Below are 23,110 nucleotides of genomic sequence, written 5' to 3'. Positions count from 1 at the left end.
AGCAGAAATGCAGGTCCTGAGGGGATTGATGGGCTATCTTGACTTTTATTGTGATTAAGACATGAAAGATGGAGCCATCGTTTTTTATTAAACCAACTGTAGATAAATAGAGCAAACATGATGAAATATTAACAATTGTGGAATCTAGGTGATGAGTATATGGGTGTTCATTATTCTATTTCAATTCTTACGCATGTTTGAAATTTTTCATTATAGAAAATATTTACACGTAAGTTTAAGAAAGTTTTAGAATTACGTGATTGTTTCTATTTTAGCAACCAAAGGACACAATGAGATTAGATGAAACGATGCTGGTCAAACAGTTGCTGCCAGAAATCTGCCATTTTCTTCATACTTGTCGTGAAGGAAACCAACATGCAGCTGAACTTCGGAATTCTGCCTCTGGGGTGTTATTTTCTCTTAGCTGCAACAACTTCAATGCAGTCTTTAGTCGAATTTCTACCAGGTTAGTGTGTAAATTTTCATAGGAATGTTGTAAGTAATATAAATTTTGTCTTCATTAAAAAAAAGGTTGATAGGATGTGGGCTTTTGTTGAAATTTTATGCATTTATTTTTTTTTGAAATTTTTATCATGTGATATTTTGATCTTGGTGGGTACAATTAAATATGAAAATGAAAATGTTAGTTGCTTAGTCGTGTCGACTCTTTGCTACCCCATGGACTGTTGCCTCTGTCCATGGAATTCTTCAGGCAAGAATACTGGAGTGGGTAACCATTCCCTTCTCCAGGAGATATTCCTGACCTAGGGATCAAAGCCGGGTCTCCCGCATTGCAGGTAGATTCTTTAACATCTGAGCCACCAGGGAAGCCCAAATTAATCACAATTAAATGTGAGTACTGTTATAAGCTTGAAAGTATAAATTTTTGATCAAGTTTTTTTTTTTTTAATACTAAGTATGAATTTTTAGTTTGGCTTTTTAAGCATGTTATTCCTTTTTATTAAATTAGTCAAATCAGAATAATTGATGAGTAGTCAGAATTCTAATGATATTAAAGCTCTGATCCTTATCACAAGATCCTAAGTTACCAAAAACAAAACGCCAGAAACCAAACCAGCAATGTGGGAAGCACAAGAAAGTAATGGCAAAGTAGAATTTTCTAGAAAGTGAACTGTTTTAAGTGAGTGAACTGTGAAAGCTCCCATTGTTGAACATTTACAGCATGTGCTATGCTATTTTATCCTTACAGTATCCCTGAAATGTAGGTGGTAATTACCCCATTTTACAGGTAAGCAAACTAATACTAAAGAAGTAATCAAGGCAGTGTGCCCAATAACGGAGGTCCCAAAATTTCTAAGTCAGACTGCCTTCAGAGTCTGTCTGTTCCATTTTACTAGGCTGCTTTCCTATACTTATTTTAGCCTGTTTTGATGAAATCCTTTTTTATAATATACACTGCTGTACTTCAGAATTGTATGATAAATATAATTGAAGCTTTTATTGAAAATTAGAAGTCAACATATGATCATTTGTTGTGATATGCTACAAATGGAGAAGTGAGTATAGAATTGTAACTGATGGTAGCAAGTCTCTCTGGAACTTAATTTCATGCAGATGATTTGCCTTTCTTATGCAAGTAGAGTCAAACGGGTCCTTAATTATGACCAAGTAGGAAGCATAACATAAATCACTTAGTGCTTCAATGAATCAGAGACTAATACGTAATAGAGAAAAGCAATCTTCCTTGCTTAATGATACCTACAGCTTTAATTTGTGTTGTGTGAGCGAGCATTGGATTTCCACGAGTCAGCTTAGTTCATTCTCATGTTGTTTTGCAATAGGTGTGAGTGAGAAATATACATATCTTGAGAATTTGTGCAATGGTTTTTAGGGGGAATCAGCTAACTTCAAAATCCTGCAGTTTTTTTATTAAAAAATGGCATTTCTGTAATTGTGATTCTAGGCACCAATATTCTTCAACCTTTTGTCAGAATTCTGGTGCAGAGAAAATTAAAATTTTATTTAATGTTACAATATGACTGATAATGTAGAGTTGTGTGTATATAATGGAACAATGTCTTGATGAACTCTTAAGTTAACATTTCATATTCTGAGTAATACTGGTTGAAGGGCAAGGTAGCAAACACGTAGGTAATAGACATTAAAATGATAAAAAACAAAGCCCCTTCTTTGTTTAGGTGATACTAGACCAGTCTTACTTTTTGAAATCGTCTTACACTGAAGGTAGAAAATGATGAAAATAGTAAAATGTTTTTAGTCTATTCAAGCATGAATTGCTTTAATAAAACACAGCAAATGCCCCACCTCTGAAAACTTAAAAAAAAAATCTTCTGGTCTCCAAATGTTTTATTCTGCAGCATTAGCACATGTAATAATAGGCAAGTTTTGTGTATTTCCTGAATCTAGTTCACTCTTTCCAGAATAGAAGTTAATAAGTCTTCAGAATAAGCCAGTTTCTTTAACTTTCAGGGGACACAGGCTGCTCAGAAATGGAATCTGTGAAATTTATGTTTCAGACAACTGCATTTGCTGTTTAATCTAGCTTATGCCAGAAATAGGAGCTGATCTTATTAGAGGGTCGCTTACCTAAAAAGACCATTATGATGGGTTTAACTTAGATGGAAGTTATCCTTGACACTCTAGTGTCATAGCATTGGGTGACTTAAAATATGCAAGAAATTGGAATGACAGTTCTTTCTGAAGATTGATTTTATATGGGAAAGACTAGATATCTCTTCAAGAAAATTAGAGATACCGAGGGGACATTTCATGCAAAGATGGGCTCGATAAAGGACAGAAATGGTATGGACCTAACAGAAGCAGAAGATATTAAGAGGTGGCAAGAATACACAGAAGAACTGTACAAAAAAGATCTTCATGACCCAGATAATCACGATGGTGTGATCACTGACCTAGAGCCAGACATCCTGGAATGTGAAGTCAAGTGGGCCTTAGAAAGCATCACTACGAACAAAACTAGTGGAGGTGATGGAATTCCAGTTGAGCTCTTTCAAATCCTGAAAGATGATGCTGTGAAAGTGCTGCACTCAATATGCCAGCACATTTGGAAAAGTCAGCAGTGGCCACAGGACTGGAAAAGGTCAGTTTTCATTCCAATCCCAAAGAAAGGCAATGCCAAAGAATGCTCAAACTACTGCACAATTGCATTCATCTCACACGCTAGTAAAGTAATGCTCAAAATTCTCCAAGCCAGGCTTCAGCAATACGTGAACCATGAACTTCCAGATGTTCAAGCTGGTTTTAGAAAAGGCAGAGGAACCAGAGATCAAATTGCCAACATCTGCTAGATCATGGAAAAAGCAAGAGAGTTCCAGAAAAACATCTATTTCTGCTTTATTGACTATGCCAAAGCCTTTGACTGTGTGGATCACAAGAAACTGTGGAAAATTCTGAAAGAGATGGGAATACCAGACCACCTGACCTGCCTCTTGAGAAACCTATATGCAGGTCAGGAAACAACAGTTAGAACTGGACATGGAACAACAGACTGGTTCCAAATAGGAAAAGGAGTACGTCAAGGCTGTATATTGTCACCCTGTTTATTTAACTTATATGCAGAGTACATCATGAGAAATGCTGGGCTGGATGAAACACAAGCTGGCATCAAGATTGCCGGGAGAAATATCAATAACCTCAGATATGCAGATGACACCACCCTTATGGCAGAAAGTGAAGAGGAACTCAAAAGCCTCTTGATGAAAGTGAAAGTGGAGAGTGAAAAAGTTGGCTTAAAGCTCAACCTTCAGAAAACAAAGATCATGGCATCTGGTCCCATCACTTCATGGGAAATAGATGGGGAAACAGTGGAAACAGTGTCAGACTTTATTTTTGGGGGTCCAGAATCACTGCAGATGGTGCCTGCAGCCATGAAATTAAAAGACCCTTACTCCTTGGAAGGAAAGTTATGACCAACCTAGATAGCATATTCAAAAGCAGAGACATTACTTTGCCAACAAAGGTCTGTCTAGTCAAGGCTATGGTTTTTCCAGTGGTCATGTATGGATGTGAGAGTTAGACTGTGAAGAAGGCTGAGTGCCAAAGAATTGATGCTTTTGAACTGTGGTGTTGGAGAAGACTCTTGAGAGTTCCTTGGACTGCAAGGAGATCCAACCAGTCCATTCTGAAGGAGATTAACCCTGGGATATCTTTGGAGAGAATGATGCTGAAGCTGAAACTCCTGTACTTTGAGAAGTATTGACTTCTCATGGCCACTTCTCATGGTGACTTCATGGCCACCTCATGAGAAGAATTGACTCATTGGAAAAGACTCTGATGCTGGGAGGGATTGGGGACAGGAGGAGGAGGGGACGACAGAAGATGAGATGGCTGGATGGCATCACTGACTCGATGGACGTGAGCCTGAGTGAACTCCGGGAGTTGGTGATGGACAGGGAGGCCTGGCGTGCTGGGATTCATGGGGTCGCAAAGAGTTGGACATGACTGAGCGACTGAACTGAACTGAACTATTGATAGATGAATCAATGTCATGAGAATTTGTTGTGTTTGGCCATTCTGCCTATCTATGGATGTTTCTCTTTGATATTTCTGCCATAGCTTTTCTTTCAGGAAATAATATGAGTAACAGATCTTAAGATAACTTTTTTGTTCTACTGAAGTATATATCATGTTCTGTGGCTCATAGTACTTTTTTATGTAGACCATTAGCTGCTTTCTCCACTGAATTGCCTGTTTTATGGTTGGAGGGTCCTAAAGACCCAAATTATATCTGATTTGAAATATCACCAGAAGCAGAAGACTCAGTGACTCTGAAAGTTCTATTTGGTTCTTTTACAAGTCTGCTGTTTTTTTTTTAAAGTAGTTTATTATTCTTTTGTATAGTTTAATATTTCTTCTTGTATGTCTAATTATTTAAAACGTTCTTATTTATATTCTCTTTAAGATTGTTAAATAATCTCATTTGTTTGGATGTGCCAACTCTCATTCACAGTGAATTGTTTCTCTGTGTTTTGTAAACTGTGATTTATCTTTAGGGCAGTGTGTATTTTCTTTGGGAATCTCTTGTGACCTGGGACTCTGAGAGTATCCTAATGATGGTTTTGCATTTGCCAAGTGCCCAGTTTTGGACCCATGTTTTTGTTAATTTCTCAGTCCCAGATTGTATGGGTAGTACAAATATGGGCCTCAAATCCTTGCAAGGTGACAGCCCTGGGTGACTTTTTCCTCTACGCAAAGCTTAGGCAGAGCAGACAGACTTCTTGTGCTAGTAAATCCCTACCCCCCCACCTCCCCTTTTTTTTCTCCCTGTCTCCCTTTCAGTGTCTTTTTCTTTTTTTCAGGAAGTTCATAGCTCTTTCTAGCCATGTTTTATGCAAGGCCCTGGTTCTACTTCCTGCATTCTTAGGGTTCAGGGCTTTGTATCTAGTCTCATGTGAATGTTTAGCCCCACACCCCTAGGTTAAGGAGAGAAAAAACTTAACCAACTCTCACCCTTTTGTTGGCCAGATCATCCCTTCAGAACCATCTCTGGTTTTCAGTTTCCTTTCCATTTCTGGACTTGAGTGGGTAAATAGCATTTGTTTTGCTTTATTTCTGTACAGTTAAAATATCTGTTTGTTGTTGTTCAGTTTATCTAGTCTTTTTAGAGGTTTTAGTGATACGTTTTCCAGTTCATTTCTTTTGACCATAATACCTTTTTATTTGATTTATCTGCCTTATAAATTCCCCAGATGCCCCTTCCTTATGGTAATAACAACTGTAAAAGGAATTAAACTTTCCTTCCATTTTTCACAAACAACCACAAGAGTTAGCTTTTCAGAAGTTGGTGTTGCTGATTTGTTAAGTTGTGTTTCCTAAGGAGTCATATTCCATATTTTTAGGCTCCTTGCAGCAGCTGTGGAATTTGTAGCATGTAAATCAGTTTTGAGGACCTTCTCATTCCCAATGTGAACTGCTAAGCTTTTCTCACCCTGATGATAAGAAGAACATTAGTGTAAGTGCTTAGAATAATTTTACTGTTAGCTATACATCTGTAGGCTGAAGTGAGTGAAAGAAGAATTTGAGAAGGAAGAAATAGCATTGATTTCATTTTTTAGCAACTGAAGGTTTAATGCAATGATAATGTCAATTTTAAATTATACTGCATTGGTTACAATTTGAGCTAATATTTTAAATGAAATCATGTAGTATTTGTGCTTGTTTACCATCAATCAATTCAATTTGTTGAATTCAGAATTTTGAACTATCCTAAAACTTCAGTTGATAAATTATTTTTGATTTTTTACTCTTCAGGTTACAGGAATTGACTGTTTGTTCAGAAGACAATGTGGATGTTCATGATATAGAACTGTTACAGTATATTAATGTGGATTGTGCAAAATTAAAACGACTCCTGAAGGGTAAGTTTAAATGAATGATGTATGTGAAATTAATCACTGTGGGTGAAAAATAAGTATTTTGAATGTACTAATTGAGCTAATAATGTTGAGCTAGAACATCAAAATGGATTTTATAATGCAAATGTCCTTGAGAAATGGATAGTAATACTTTATGGTTCAATAATTTTTGAACCTTTGCAAATAATAGAGTAATGAATATCTTAAGTCTTGGCAATGTAAAGTTTTGGTTCAACTACAGTTTTTGCTTTTTCTCTTTATTAAAGAGAATGTGAGGATGCTGTTATTTAATTTTTCTAGAATTTCATCTCAAAGATAGTTAGGTATTATAAAAGTTATTTGTTTATCTATTGCAGGGCTAAAAGCAGATAGTTTAGCAGGGTATAAAAGTTTCATTGCAAATGGAACCAGAAGATTGTGCTTTTATGATGAGAGGAGAAATTGAGCCAGGAATCTCATTTCTGATATTCTGTTTTCAACTCTGTTATTGCCTTACTGACTGACTATATAGCATTTCAAAGTCTTTTATTCTTTCAGTGCTTAGTTTTGCTTCCTTAGAGAACATATCAATAGTAGTCACACCTGGGAATATGCCTATGTGTAATGTGTAATGCCTAATGTGTAATTTTAAAGCTTTGAAGAGTGCTATCATTATGTTGACTGAAATTAACTATCAGAAGGAATTGAGAGGGTTTTTGTGGTAAGCAGGAATGTGTTAATATAAAGCAAAAAGCACTGAGTATTATGAATATACTGAATATAAATGCCTAAATTCATTTCACAGAAATTGTTTTTTAATTTTATGTAATGTTGGATTCTGGCTAATTTAAATGTGAAACCTTATAGTATGTGATTCATACTTATTTTTATTCTACTTTGTATATTGATTAAGGAATTGTCAACAGTGTTTTTTAGTGTTTGACCTTGAAGGAGATTTAGTTATACTAACTTTAAAAACTAACAGTTCTGCAGTGCAGTTTTCAAAATACTATGTTTAGTTTTTCTAACATTTGCTTTAAACTCAACAACTATTTCACCAAAGATGTAAAAAGACCTGTATCTATATAGATGAATACTATAAAGCTATGTTCCAGCTATATTATGATTGTTCAGAATTTACGATTTTAGGCCATTACCATGATAAAACCAAGCAATGCTTACCTCACTTTTCAGTAGCTTTAATTAAGGAGAAATGAATCATTTTAGCTGTTATGTCTCTGATGGCTCAGATGGTAAAGAATTCTGCCTGCAATGCAGCAGACCTGGGTTCGATCCCTGGGTTGGGAAGATTCCCCTGGAGGAGGGCATGGCAGTCCACTCCAGCGTTCTCGCTTGGAGAGTCCGCATGGACAGAGGTGCCTGGTGGGCTGCAGTACATGGGGTTGCAGAGAGTTGGACACAGCTGAGTGACTAAGCACAGCATAGACAAGTGGACAGTAGTTATTTTAGATTATAATAAACCACCACTCAATTCAGTTTAAATCTCAGGATTTTAATATTTATTATTAAACATTGAAAAATTAAGGAATGATAATATTTAGATATTTCCTCTATGTATAAAATTTAAGAAATGTGAATTTTTTTTCCATAGCTGTTCAGTGACATTTGGGAAATCAAGTCCAGAGTGCTTGTGGTTAGGTGTTTGTTTAAAAGATCAGTTTCTTAGAAATGTTTAGTACATAATAATTAATTGATGGTTCTTCATGCACAGTGAGAGAAACTAAGTGTATGGATAAATTACTTTCTTTTTATTGTGGTAAGTTATCCCCATTGAATGCAGCTTCCTTATGAGCATAAATTTATAGAATTTTTGCTGATAAATATGACATATAAAGCCAATATTAACCAGACCAGCAAAAGATGGTTCTACACAGTCATGGTAAAAGGAATGGAAACTTCCTGTAATATGAATAGTAAAAGTAATAATGTGTTTTAAATTCAATTCAGCAGCTTTTGTTGAGAAACTATATGTAAGAAACGTTGCTGATTGCTGAGCTTACAAACATTAGTAAAATATTGAGTCTCTCCTTTTGGAGCTCATGACCTGGTTTATGAGACAAATATATTATCAGATTATTTGCAAACAGTGTGGCAGAGCTAAATAGAGTGAGTATAACATGAGAGAAGAAGTGTGTATGTGTTTAGGGGCAGGAGATGTTAAAAGCAAGATACACAGGTACAACAGTACATCATATCATATTAATAAAAACATAGTAACATTTGTTGCATTTTCCGTATGTGCCATACATCACCCTGTGCAGTTTACATGCTTTTTCTCATCAACAATCACAAGAACCCTGTGAAACAGATGTTACCATTATCATCCTTTATATTGATGAGGAAACTGAGGCCTAAGTAACATTTCCAAGATCATACATCTGTTGAGTGGCAGGATAAAGATTCAGTTCACATCTGCATCTCTAGATCCAAAGTACTTAACTGCTGTATTATTTTGCTTATGGGTAATGAGGCTTTGTTTTAGTGGCTCTGGGAAGTGATGCAAAGGTTTTTGGGTGGGAATTCCCTTGGTCAATGTTTTATTTTAGATATGCCATTTTGCTTGAAATTTGAAGGATGATTTGATAGAAAGTTGCATGAACTTCTGGAACTTGGTTGTGTAGTAATGTGATGTTGAAATAAGGATAGTGGAGGTCTGGATGAAATGTGATAGGGTGGGGACCAATTTGATATGGTATTTAGGATGAAGAATACATAATCTTTGAGTAGAATACATTGCATAGCTTTTGGTGATTAATTAGGTGAGTGAGTGAGTGAAAGTTGCTCAGTCGTGTCTGACTCTCTGTGACCCCACGGACTATAGTCCACGGAATTCTCCAGGCCAGAATACTGGAGTGGGTAGCCATTCCCTTCTCAAGGGAATCTTCCCAACCCAGGGATTGAACCCAGGTCTCCCGCATTGCAGGCGGATTCTTTTACCAGCTGAGCCACGGGAAAGCCCAAGAATACTGGAGTGGGTAGCCTATCCTTTCTCCAGCAGATCTTCCTGACCCAGGAATCAAACCGGGGTCTTCTGCATTGCAGGTGGACTCTTTACCAACTGAGCTATGTTGGTATGTATGCCCTTGACTATAATGAATACTTCAGGGACTTGAATCACATGTGTGTCATTAGCGAAACTGGAAAAGCAAAATACAAAGCCTAAGATGAGAGTTCGAGTTGTGTTTGGAAGCACCTGGTGTCCTATTGAAATCACCAGTGACATGATCCAATGTTCTCGTTCTGTGGCCAGCTGCTTAGTAGAGCTTATTGCATGTATCTCCTGTTGTGTATTTTAGAAATGTCAGTTGCTGCATTCCCGAATTCTTCATTTGTTCTATGAGCCTATAGGCTATCAATTCCTTTTGGGTAGACTGTTGTTTGACTTGTGAATGAAGTATCTCTTAAACCACACCACTATTGACTAAAAATATGGAAATTGTATCTGTAAAAAACATTTGAAGAGAAGAATATATTAGTTTTTTAATTGGCTTTTTAATTTTTATATATTCAGGAAAGAACAAAAGTGATTGAATATTGTTACCTATACCACTGTGTGTTTAGAAAAATAATGGGCAGTCAGTTTCGTATCCATGACAGCACTTAGAGGTATTGTTATGTCAGAGAAACCGTATGTCCTGGAACTTTTTTAGTAGGTTTCAGTAGTATTAACTATATTTTCTTGCTTGTTCAGATTATTTCTGGTGAATCTTTGTCAGCAGTTCTTTTTCAATACAGGTCAATAAGTTCCCAAAACCTAACACTTTTTGAATTCTTCATTTAAAAACCCTTCAAATAAAGGCTGTTGCTTTAAAGGAAAAAAAAAACAACAAAACTGATGTGGAGAGCAAGTTACTCATTTGCAAGTCCAGAAAAAAAAGAAAGCGACTTTTAGAAGATTTTTTAGACAATTTTATAACTTGAAGACTCATCTTTATCTTGTAAAGATGTTTATGTAATTTAATAAGTTATCTACATCCCTTCATTAAAAGTTATCTTTGTTACAAATGTGGACAGTAATTTTATAGAAGAGGGAAAAAAATTAAATACATAATGTATATGGAGAAATGTTTAGTCTTATTTTAAAAATGCATTGTACTATTTTGAATAGTCAAATTAGTAGAATAAAAGAAATGAACATATTTAATGATAGCAAGGATATGATAAGGACACTTTCACATACTGCTTGGTGGGAGTGGCCTTTGGCCCAGTCCTTCCAAAAATCAAGTTGGCAGTATTTATCAAGAACCTTAAAAATATTAATCTCTTGGACTGGACAGTTCTTTTTCTACATATTTATGTGCCTTAAAGGAATAATTAGAATGTGGAAAAGATTTGGATATAAAGTATTAATGTTATTTATATTAATAATATTCAAATATACAAAATTGGAAGTTGTTTGAATAACCAGTGGCTTAATACATGGACTTGAATATTATTGTAATAAAATCATCAAATATACCCATGAGGAACTTTTAATAATATGGAAAAAGTTGGGGATATGCTGCTACCAGTAGAATAGTTTGAACAGGTTTGTTATGAACAGATTTTCTCAGTTACGGTAAATATATTTGTCTATATACGTGCATAGGAAAAGGGAAAGAAGAAAATTAACCAAACTGTAAATTGTGATTGTCTCTGAATGGTAGAATCATAGATAATGTTTTCAATTTCCCCTAGATAGTTGTGTATTTTTTGAATTTTCTACAATGATTGTATTTTAGACATTTTTTAAAAATGTACTTATTATTAGAAACAAAGGAAAAAAACTCACAACCTTTGAAGTTCAAGGTTGAGTTTTGCCTTTAGTGGACAAAAACAGTAAGGTTTTTGGTTTATTCTAATTGTGTTTACCTTTACATGGCTTAATAAATAACACTGGCACAAAAGTTTGTGTGTAAGAGGAAAGTTATTTTTGCTGGTACTTCTGAATTGCATTTGTGTTAACTAATTAGTAATTGTAAAGCCTTTTTTTTTTTTCTTTTCCAGAAACAGCATTTAAATTTAAAGCCCTAAAGAAAGTTGCACAGTTAGCAGTTATAAATAGCCTGGAAAAAGTAAGTAATAACCTCTTTGGTATTAAAGTTTTGTTAATTTTTGGTTCTAAGTGTTGTTGTCTTCAGTATTTTGAGTCAAAGAGTAATAATTTCACATTAATTTTTAGAAAGAATGCATTGTAATATTCTTCTGGAGGAAATTAGAATTTTGTGATATAATTGGAGCAATATGATACTTTGTTTTCTGTATTAACAATGTATCACATAAAACATATGTTTTGTTATTTGTAGGCATTTTGGAACTGGGTAGAAAATTATCCAGATGAATTTACAAAGCTGTACCAGATTCCACAGACTGATATGGCTGGTAAGGATAATGTCTTTTAAAAACTCTTACTTAATAGATAAAAACCTATCATTTTCCAAGTTATTTTTGTTATTATGGTGCTTTTAATCTTTTCAACTTATGTCAAATAGGAAATATTATTTTTTTCTTAAACTTCTGAATTACCCTCAACCTTTTTCCTTTGAGCAAATAGATAAGGAAGTTTTGAAATGAAGCTCTGATCTTTAATTAGTTGTAGATTGGATACCGATGGCATTTTGTTGTAGAGAAGCCCTTTTTTGTGCTCTGAGGTTTTATTTCCTGTTTAGAGAGAGGGGTATCAAGTAAGAATATCCTCACTTAGAATTCTCAAGACACAGCTTCAAGGAGAATAGACTCCTGGAGAACTCGGTAATTCCCTTTAAGAAGCTAATTAGTCTTGTTTCTTGGATATAATCACACTATGCATAGGGCCCTCCACAATGAGACTAAATACCAGTCTGACGATTTGTAAAATTTGGACTTTACTAGGCTGGATGAACTTTACCACCGTAGTAGGCGAGAACTAGGAAGTAGGTAAGAACTTCCAGATGTTCAAGCTGGATTTAGAAAAGGCAGAGGAATCAGAGATCGAATTGCTGTCATCCTTTGGATCATAGAAAAAGCACAAGAATTCCAGGAAAACGTCTGCTTCTGCTTTATTTACTATGCTAAAGCCTTTGACTGTGTGGATCACAAAAAACTGTGGAAAATTCTTAAAAAGATGGGAATACCAGACCACTTCACTTGCTTCCTGAGAAACCTGTATACATATCAAGAAGCAACAATTAGAACCGGACATGGAACAATGGACTAGTTCAAAACTGGGAAAAGAGTACCTCAAGGCTGTACATTGTCACCCTGCTTATTTAACTTATATGCAGAGTACATCATGTGAAATGCTGGGCTGGATGAAGCACAAGCTGGAATCAACATTGCTGGAAGAAATATCAATAACCTCAGATATGTAGATAATACCACCCTTAAGGCAGAAAGCGAAGAGAAACTAAAGAGCCTCTTGATGAAGGTGAAAGAAGAGAGGGGAAAAGCTGGCTTAAAACTCAACATTTCAAACAGCTAAGATCGTGGCATCTGGTCCCATCACTGAATTCATGGCAAATAGATCAGGAAACAATGGAAACAGTGACAGACTTTATTTTCTTGGGCTCCAAAATCACTGCAGATGGTGACTGCAGCCATGAAATTAAATTTGCCTTTTCTAAAAATAAATAAATAAATAAATAAATAAATTTGCCTTTTCTAAATCCAACTTGCTCGTTGGAAGCAAAGCTATGACCAACCTAGATAGCATATAGAAAGCAGAGACATTAGTTTGCCAACAAAGATCCATCTAGTCAAAGCTATGGTTTTTCCAGTAGTCGTGTATAGATGTAAGAGTTAGACCGTAAAGTAAGCTGAGTGCCAAAGAATTGCTGCTTTTGAACTGTGGTGTTGGAGAAGACTCTTGAGAGTCTCTTGGCCTGCAAGGAGGTCAAACCAGTCCATCCTAAAGGAAATCAGTCCGGAATAGTCATTGGAAGGACTGATGCTGTATCTGAAACTCCAATACTGTGGCCACCTGATGCAAAGAGCTGACTCATTTGAAAAGACATGCTGGGAAAGATTGAAGGCAGGAGGAGAAGGGGACAATAGAGGATGAGGTGGTTGGATGGCATCACTGACTCAAAGGACATGAGTTTGAGCAAGCTCCGGGAGATGGTGAAGGACAGGGAAGCCTGGGGTGCTGCAGTCTGGGGTCGCAAAGAATCAGATGCTACTGAGCGACTGAACAACAGGGTGGATCAAGATAGCTCTTGTAATACGTAGACAATATAACATTACTTTTTTGATTACCTGAATGAATTTGTTGAGAGTTAAGTGATCTTCCAGATTTAGCTTTTTAAAATGTGGCCTTTGCTAGTTTTTGAATAGTGTCAGCTTTTAATTTAATGCCAGAGATTTCCTTGTCATCTAATAGTATCATTTAATATTTGTATTTTTCGCATAGAGTGTGCTGAAAAACTGTTTGACTTAGTGGATGGTTTTGCTGAAAGCACCAAACGTAAAGCAGCAGTTTGGCCACTACAAATCATTCTGCTTATCTTGTGTCCAGAAATAATCCAGGATATATCTAAGGATGTGGTTGATGAAAACAACATGAATAAGGTGAGGAGGGAAAAGTTATTTCCACTATGTTCAGATGTGAAATGATATTTTTTTTTAAAATTTCATTTGGCCATGCTGTGTGGCTTGCAGGATCTTAGTTTCCCAACCAGGGATTGAACCTGGGCCCTGGCAGTGAAAGTGCCAAGTCCTAACCACTAGATGGCCAGGAAATACACATGAAGCAATTTACTTTACTCAAGGTATATATTTCTTTAAGCTTAGCATTCTGTCCATTTCTAGTTGCATCATTGTGGGTATTTTTTTTGCTGGCCTTAGCAGAGACATACTTGGACATAAATTTAGTTGGAGGAAAAATATGGTATTAGTGATAACCCTCATTGATTAAAGATTTAAAACGATCCCATAGTTGCATTCTTTTGCCAGAAAGGATAATATTAAACATAGTATTAAACATAGTTTTCTGTAATAATCACTGCAATCACCCTACTAAAATTCATCACTTTTATGATGTCTTTGCGTGTACTTAGGTTTGTGTCCATTTGGTGCTAATGAAATGGCCTAGTAACTCATTGTAGGCATTCTAGAACAGTTTTCACAGCATTTTATTAGGAAAGCAGGGTACCACATATGCCATCTGTAGTGCAATTGGCACTGTAACAACTGATAATTCTCAGGGGCTAATAATTTTTTAAAAATAAGAACTGGGTATTTAACCTTATTGTTTTATTTGAATTTCTTTATGCAGTTTGTTTTGAGAATATGTTCTTTGTAATATAAATATTTAACATTTATACCCTTAGCCGACTAAGCAGGAAATGGACTTCTGCATGAGTTGTCTGTAGATGGAGGTGTTCAAAATCAGCTAAATGAATTCAACACTTGGTAGAAATATTGTGTAGGGAATTTATGCATTGACTGGTAAATAAATGAACTGGATAATCCTTGGGAGTCTGTGATGCTTTGGTGCTCTCCTTAGATTTATATTGCAACTTACCCATTATGAGGACACCATTTTTCATGTTTCATTGTTTTGGACTCCTTTAATATTTTGTTTTTTGTTTGTTTGTGTTTATTGGGAAAATACACATAGGTAAAAAGCTGTTTTGAGTTCATTAGTGCTCTTAAGTGAATTTGTATTTTAATAATCACAGCCACGTCTTTCCAAATGCTTACTGGTCATTTGTTTATCTTCTGTGAATCACTCATTTTTCTGTTGAATTATTTGTCTTTTATTGATTTGTAGAGTGTCTGTACATTTTTTTACTTGGTTTCTCTTTTTAAACTTTATGGGTTTTTGTTTTTGCTATTTAGGTATTTAAAATTTCTGTGAAGTCCACTCAGTTTTGCTCTTTTTTTCCCTAGCTTTTTGGGTCAGTTCTCTCCTCCCCAAGATTTATTTATTCATTTTATTGAGATATAATTCACATACTATAAGATTTACCTTTTAAAGTGTATAATTCAGTGGTTTTTAGTATACTCAACCAAAAGTTGTATAATCACTACCACTAATTCCAGAAAATTTTCATCATCTCCACAAAAAAACCTTATGCCTGTTAACAGTCATTCATTATTCCCCTTTCACCCCAGTCCCTGGCAGCCACTGATCTATGTTCTGTCTCTGTATTTGTTTATTCTGCACATTTCATATAAATGGAATCATACAGTATGTGACCTTTGTGTCTGGCACTACCCAAGAGTTTTGAAATAGGCGTATATATATATATGTGTGCTGTGCTGTTTTAAGTCACTTCAGTTGTGTCTGACTCTTTGCTACCCTTTGGACTGTAGCCTCCAGGCTTGTCTGTCCTTGGAGTTCTCCAGGCAAGAATACTGGAGTGGGTTGCCATGCCCTCCTCCAGGGGATCTTCCCAATCCAGGAATCGAATCCACATCTTCTATGTCTTCTGCATTGGCAGGTGGGTTTTTTACCACTAGTGTCACAAGGAAGCGTGCGCACATGTGTGTGTGCGTGCAATTCAGGAGGAGGGCATGGCAACCCACTCCAGTATCCTTGGGCTTCCCTGCTGGCTCAGACAGTAAAGCATCCACCTGCAATGCGGGAGACCTGGGTTCAGTCCCTGTTTTGGGAAGATCCCCTGGAGGAGGGCATGGCAACCCACTCCAGTATTCTGAAGCAACTTAGCATGTATGTATATATTTTTAGTACTTTGCTAGGTTAAACAATTTAGATCTTAAATGTATTATTTTTAATTTATTCTCTTTTCTAGTCATATTTCTAATGTGCTAATGAGTGTTAATGGTTATCCTTTATTCATAGGTGTATCCTTCGATTCATATCTACTTGGTCGTTTGTATGAAAATACATACACATATATGATGGTTGTTATATTTTTTAAATGAAATAATTTTATACATATTACTCTGCATCTTACTCTATTTACTTAAAAGACAATTTTATCTGTTCCTCAAAATAGTTGATAGAGATCTAACACTTTCATATAAGTATTTGGTAATATTCTGTTACACTAATGAGCCTCATTTACTCAACCATTTCAGTGTAAATAGTTAGCTTTTTTTTTTTTTTTAAGGAATTTTTGTCTCTTTTAAGGTAACTTTTAACAGTTTATTCTTTGATCTTTGATAGGAGATATATTTTTCAGTTTTATCAATAAAAAGTATGTATATCTATGTCTGCATATTTTATTTATAATACAGAAATATGTAGACAGAATATGTTTATAATATTTATATATTATCTTCTAATTATTTTCTTCAGTATCCATGTTTATGACTGTTTCCTCATTTCTAATATGTCTCATTTTTCCTTATCATGTTTACTAGAGTTTATTTATACTGTTGGCCTTTAAAAACTTGGTCTTATAACTTTATATTTTCTAGCATTTATTTTTTGAGGTAATGGTTTAGTTCATCTATTTTCACCTTTTTAAAAAATTGTCGAACTTTCTATAAGGTTTTGAATACTTTCTTGCAGCGGTCTTGGTTTTCAGATGAAGTGTTCTTAATTTTAGTAGTTTTAAATCTCTGATTTCTCTTAAATAATGATACCATATTTGACTTAGAGGAATGTTTTATAGTTTCCAAATTGTTTTTGGGTGATTTAAAAAGTTTAATTGTGTTAGAAAATAGTGGTACATATTTGTTTAAAAAAAGTGCCCCACAGTCATCACAGTAGAATGTATATCATTTCAGTAGGGCGCAGAATTTAATATAAATCTTTAAAACCACTCTTGGAACTACCCTATAGGTGTCTTGAGATAGTATCCTGTGAGAAATGCTTGGTTTTGCTGGCTGGGCTCCCACAGGTAGCCTTTGGCACTGTGGCAGAGCTCCTCCCAGGCTTTGGTAATCATGCTTCAGTCAGTTCAGTTCAGTCGCTCTGTCGTGTCCGACTCTTTGCGACCCCGTGAATCACAGCACGCCAGGCCTCCCTGTCCATCACCAACTCCTAGAGTTTACCCAAACTCATGTCCATCGAGTCGGTGCTGCCATCCAACCATCTCATCCTCTGTCTTCCCCTTCTCCTCCTGCCCCCGATCCTTCCCAGAATCAGGGTCTTTTCAAATGAGTCAGCTCTTCACATGAGGTGGCCAAAGTATTGGAGTTTCAGCTTCAGCATCAGTCCTTCCAAAGAAATCCCAGGGTTGATCTCCTTCAGAATGGATTGGTTGAATCTCCTTGCAGTCCAAGGGACTCTCAAGAGTCTTCTCCAACAACACAGTTCAAAAGCATCAATTCTTCGGTGCTCAGCCTTCTTCACAGTCCAACTCTCACATCCATACATGACCACAGGAAAAACCATAGCCTTGACTAGACAGACCTTTGTTGGCAAAGTAATGTCTCTGCTTTTGAATATGCTATCTAGGTTGGTCATAACTTTCCTTCCAAGGAGTAAGCGTCTTTTAATTTCATGGCTGCAATCACCATCTGCAGTGATTTTGGAGCCCCCAAAAATAAAATCTGACACTGTTTCCACTGTTTCCCCATCTATTTCCCATGAAGTGATGAGACCAGATGCCATGATCTTAGTTTTGAATGTTGAGCTTTAAGCCAACTTTTTCACTCTCCACTTTCACCTTCATCAAGAGGCTTTTTAGTTCCTCTTCACTTTCTGCCATAAGCGTGGTGTCATCTGCATATCTGAGGTTATTGATATTTCTCCCGGCAATCTTGATTCCAGCTTGTGCTTCTTCCACCCCAGCTTTTCTCATGATGTACTCTGCATATAAGTTAAATAAGCAGGGTGACAATGTATAGCCTTGACGTACTCCTTTTCCTGTTTGGAACCAGTCTGTTGTTCCATGTCCAGTTCTAACTGTTGCTTCCTGACCTGCATACAAATTTCTCAAGCAGCAGATCTGGTGGTCTGGTATTCCCATCTCTTTCAGAATTTTCCACAGTTTCTTGTGATCCACACAGTCAAAGGCTTTGGCATAGTCAATAAAGCAGAAATAGATGTTTTTCTGGAACTCTCTTGCTTTTTCCATGATCCAGCGGATGTTGGCAATTTGATCTCTGGTTCCTCTGCCTTTTCTAAAACCAGCTAGAACATCAGGAAGTTCATGGTTCACGTATTGCTGAAGCCTGGCTTGGAGAATTTTGAGCATTACTTTACTAGCATATGAGATGAGTGCAGCTGTGCAGTAGTTTGAGCATTCTTTGGCATTGCCTTTCTTTGGGATTGGAATGAAAACTGACCTTTTCCAGTCCTGTGGCCACTGCTGACTTTTCCAAATGTGCTGGCATATTGAGTGCAGCACTTTCACAGCATCATCTTTCAGGATTTGAAAGCACTCCACTGGAATTCCATCACCTCCACTAGCTTTGTTCGTAGTGATGCTTCCTAAGGCCCACTTGACTTCACATTCCAGGATGTCTGGCTCTAGGTCAGTGATCATACCATCATTATTATCTGGGTCATGAAGATCTTTTTTGTAGAGTTCTTCTGTGTATTCTTGCCACCTCTTCTTAATATCTTCTGCTTCTGTTAGGTCCATACCATTTCTGTCCTTTATCAAGCCCATCTTTGCATGAAATGTTCCTTTAGTATCTCTAATTTTCTTGAAGAGATCTCTAGTCTTCCCTATTCTGTTGTTTTCCTCTATTTCTTTGCATTGATCACTGAGGAAGGCTTTCTTATCTCTCCTTGCTATTCTTTGGAACTCTGCATTCAGATGCTTATATCTTTTCTTTTCTCCTTTGCTGTTCACTTCTCTTCTTTTCACAGCTATTTGTAAGGCCTCCTCACACAGCCATTTTGCTTTTTTGCATTTCTCTTTCTTGGGGATCGTCTTGATCCCTGTCTCCTGTACAAAGTCACGAACCTCCGTCCATAGTTCATCAGGCACTCTGTCTATCAGATCTAGTTCCTTAAATCTATTTCTCACTTCCACTGTATAATCATAAGGGATTTGATTTAGGTCATACTTGAATGGTCTAGTGGTTTTCCCTACTTTCTTCAATTTAAGTCTCCATTTGGCAATAAGGAGTTCATGATCTGAGCCACAGTCAGCTCCCGGTCTTCTTTTTGCTGACTGTATAGAGCTTCTCCATCTTTGGCTGCAAAGAATATAATCAATCTGATTTTGGTGTTGACCATCTGGTGATGTCCATGTGTAGAGTCTTCTCTTGTGTTGTTGGAAGAGGGTGTTTGCTATGACCAGTGCATTCTCTTGGCAAAACTCTTATTAGCCTTTGCCCTGCTTCATTCTGTACTCCAAGGCCAAATTTGCCTGTTACTCCAGGTGTTTCTTGACTTCCTACTTTTGCATTTCAGTCCCCTATAATGAAAAGGACATCCTTTTTTGGTGTTGGTTCTAAAAGGTCTTACAGGTCTTCATAGAACTGTTCAACTTCAGCTTCTTCAGTGTTATTGGTTGGGGCATAGGCTTGAATTACTGTGATATTGAATGGTTTGACTTGGAAACCAACAGAGATCATTCTCTCGTTCTTGAGATGGCATGCAAGTACTGCATTTCTGACTCTTTCGTTGACCATGATGGCTACTCCATTTCTCCTAACTGATTCCTGTCCACAGTAGTAGATATAATGGTCATCTGAGTTAAATTCACCCATTCCAGTGTATTTTAGTTCGCTGATTCCTAGAATGTCAATGTTCATTCTTGCCATCTCCTGTTTGACCACTTCCAATTTGCCTTGATTCATGGACCTAACATTCCAGGTTCCTATGCAGTATTGCTCTTTACAGCATCAGACCTTGCTCCTATCACCAGTCACATCCACAGCTGGGTATTGTTTTTGCTTTGGCTCCATCCCTTCATTCTTTCTGAAGTTATTTCTCCACTGATCTCCAGTAGCATATTGGACACTTACCAACCTGGGGGTTTCCTCTTTCAGTATCCTATCATTTTACCTTTTCATACTGTTCATGGGGTTCTCAAGGCAAGAATACTGAAGTGGTTTGGCATTCCCTTCTCCAGTGGACCACATTCTGTCAGACCTCTCCACCATGCTCACCCGTCTTGGGTGGCCCCACATGGCATGGCTTAGTTTCATTGAGTTAGACAAGTCTGTGGTCCGTGTGATCAGATTGGCTAGTTTTCTGTGATTATGGTTTCAGTGTGTCTGTCCTCTGATGCCCTCTGGCAACACCTACCGTCTTACTTGGGTTTCTCTTACCTTGTACATGGGGTATCTCTTCATGGCTGCTACAGCAAAGTGCAGCTGCTGCTCCTTACCTTGGACGAGGGGTATCTCCTCACGACCACCCCTCCTGACCTTGAACATGGAGTAGCTCCTCTCGGCCCTCCTGCACCGACACAGCCGCCACTCCTTGTACATGGGGTAGCTCCTCTCGGCCACCGCCCCTGACCTCGGGCGTGGGGTAGCTCCTCTCGGCCGCCACCCCTGACCCCGGGCGTGCGGTAGCTCCTCTCGGCCGCCACCCCTGACCTCGGGCATGGGGTGGCTCCTCTCGGCTGCTCCGGCACCATCGCAGCCTGGCGCTGTCCGTCGCTGCCCCTCACCTTGGGCGAGGGGTAGCTCCTCTCAGCCGTGCTTCTGCATGGTTCGTCGCAGCCGGCGCGCTATAGTTTAAATCATGCTTAGCACTGAAACTCCAGTACTTTGGCCACCTCATGTGAAGAGTTGACTCATTGGAGAAGACTCTGATGCTGGGAGGAATTGGGGGCAGGAGGAGAAGGGGACGACAGAGGATGAGATGGCTGGATGGCATCACTGACTCGATGGACGTGAGTCTGAGTGAACTCCGGGAGTTGGTGATGGACAGGGAGGCCTGGTGTGCTGAGATATCATGGGGTCGCAAAGAGTCAGACATGACTGAGTGACTGATCTGATCTGATAAAAGAAACAAGGGAGTAAACAACAAATAAATATAACCCTAAACAGATCAGAACCAGCTTTAATTTACACCAGTCCTAGACTGCAGATCATATGTGAAAAGCAGTTCTCTTTTTTCAACTTCTAAATTTTATTATTATTTTTAGTTGTATTACTATCTGTATTAGGGTAGGTAGTATAACAGCTCAACACAATAGAACTTTCTTATACTTAATGAAATAGTACTGAGTAGCTCTGTAGGACAGTCGCCCTCTTTGTGATTTCTTAGGACCTTGGCCAGCAAAGATTCTGCCATTTTTTTTCATACATGGCTTTTATAGGAGTTGTTTCCATTCTCCCAGCCAGAAGGAAAAAAGATAGCATAGAAAAAAGCATGCTGAGGATTTTTGTGGTCCAGGCCCTTAAATGGCATGGATCACTTTCATTCACATTCCATTGATTGAACTCATTCATATAGCCATATTTAACTGTAAGAGAGGCTGAAAAATATGACTGTAACTCCAGAAACAAGAGATGAACATGGAGACCAAGGAACGAAGGAGCTAGGGGAAAAATCGGGAGTCAAGGATAGCTTAGACTGCTGTCTCCCTAGAATTCCAAGTTATTTCTTTATGGATAAAAAATTATTTATCAAGAATACCTGTTTACCAGGTATTTACCTATTCAAATAAAGCTTGAATAGTGAGGAAAGTTTTATGGAAGAGGTGTGGAACCTTAGTTGAACTTGAAATAAGAAAGGAATTTAGATTAGAGAAAGATTAGTGTTATTCAAGCCAGGGAAATCAAGAAAATAGATCTAAAAATGTTGAAGGTATATTCAGAAAAGTTAGCTAGAAAGTGGAAGGTTCTCACAGGCAATTATAAGTGAAGATGAAGAGCAGATAGTGAGTAATCTGGAAGACATTGTGAGCCAGTTTGAGTTTCAACTTTATTCTTTAGGCAGTTAGAAAAAATCTAAAGATTAGGATTAGGAACTTCCCTGGTGGTCCAGGGGCTAAGACTCTGTGCTCCCAATGCAGAGGACCCCGGTCCGATCCCAGGTCAGGGAGCTGTATTCTACAAGCTGCATAATTTTCTGTGAAGAATGGAATTTAGAGCAATAGAACAGCTTTCAATGTATCGTATCCTTAGTTAGAAGGCTGAAGGTTGAATATAGCCTGGAGTTTTAGGTAAAGATGGAACAGTTTGAGATAGACCATAACCAAGAACGAATAGTGTTTAGAAATTAAAGGTAATATAAAAAGAGAATTTGATTGGCTAAATTCAGGGTGGAGAAGTCAAGTACATTGTTTGGAAAGGACTGTTTCTCATGTTCCTTTAATAATTCAGCAAAGAAAGGGAAGAACAGATTCTTTTTTTTATTTTTATTTTCTTGATTCAAGAATCATTTAAATTATGACAACTACTTAAAATTATGAAATTTAAAGCCACGAATATCAATTATGTATCAGTATTTCTATAGAGAGTACAGTTTTTAGTGGCTGGTAATTTGTTACTTTATTAGATCAGTCTGAAATCCAAGAAATTTCATATATTACCTCATTGCTGTATTTGAATTTTGTAGAAGTTGTTTCTGGACAGTCTGCGAAAAGCACTTGCCGGCCATGGAGGAAGCAGGCAGCTCACTGAAAGTGCTGCAATCGCCTGTGTCAAACTGTGTAAAGCAAGTACTTACATCAATTGGGAAGATAACTCTGTCATCTTTCTGCTGGTTCAGTCCATGGTGGTTGATCTTAAGGTAACATGCTTATTATTTCTCTTATACAAACTTAAAAATATTAAATGAAAAATAAATCTCTTGTATAAATACTGTACTAGTTTATTTTGAAGATCATTGCTAACACAGAGGTTCTGAGTCTTCTTCCTTGTGGCTAAGCTGGTAAAGAATCTGCCTGCAATGCAGGAGACCTGGGTTCAATCCCTGGAGAAGGGAACGGCTACCCACTCCAATATTCTGGCCTGGAGAATTC

The 23,110-nt window shown here is 37.3% G+C and overlaps 1 protein-coding gene across 8 annotated transcripts in view; it reads left to right on the top strand.

Moving 5' to 3' along the window:
- NF1 (neurofibromin 1) overlaps positions 1 to 23,110 on the top strand; it is a 273,622-nt gene that overhangs the window by 78,817 nt on the left and 171,695 nt on the right. For 7 of the 8 annotated variants that reach the window (XM_059877703.1, XM_059877699.1, XM_059877700.1 and 4 more), the window contains 6 exons: positions 276 to 466; positions 6,253 to 6,359; positions 11,343 to 11,410; positions 11,642 to 11,717; positions 13,723 to 13,880; positions 22,705 to 22,878. In XM_059877703.1, the coding sequence (XP_059733686.1) occupies positions 276 to 466; positions 6,253 to 6,359; positions 11,343 to 11,410; positions 11,642 to 11,717; positions 13,723 to 13,880; positions 22,705 to 22,878 (774 nt within the window). Of the gene's footprint in view, positions 1 to 275; positions 467 to 5,860; positions 5,954 to 6,252; positions 6,360 to 11,342; positions 11,411 to 11,641; positions 11,718 to 13,722; positions 13,881 to 22,704; positions 22,879 to 23,110 lie in introns of those variants that run through there. The other variant, XM_059877705.1, reaches the window with a different exon arrangement.

This window comes from Bos taurus, chromosome 19 (assembly GCF_002263795.3).
Source record: "Bos taurus isolate L1 Dominette 01449 registration number 42190680 breed Hereford chromosome 19, ARS-UCD2.0, whole genome shotgun sequence".
NCBI classification, from domain to species: domain Eukaryota; kingdom Metazoa; phylum Chordata; class Mammalia; order Artiodactyla; family Bovidae; genus Bos; species Bos taurus.
The sequence above is the reverse complement of the archived record's forward strand: the minus strand, read 5'-3'. Positions and strand labels throughout refer to the sequence as shown.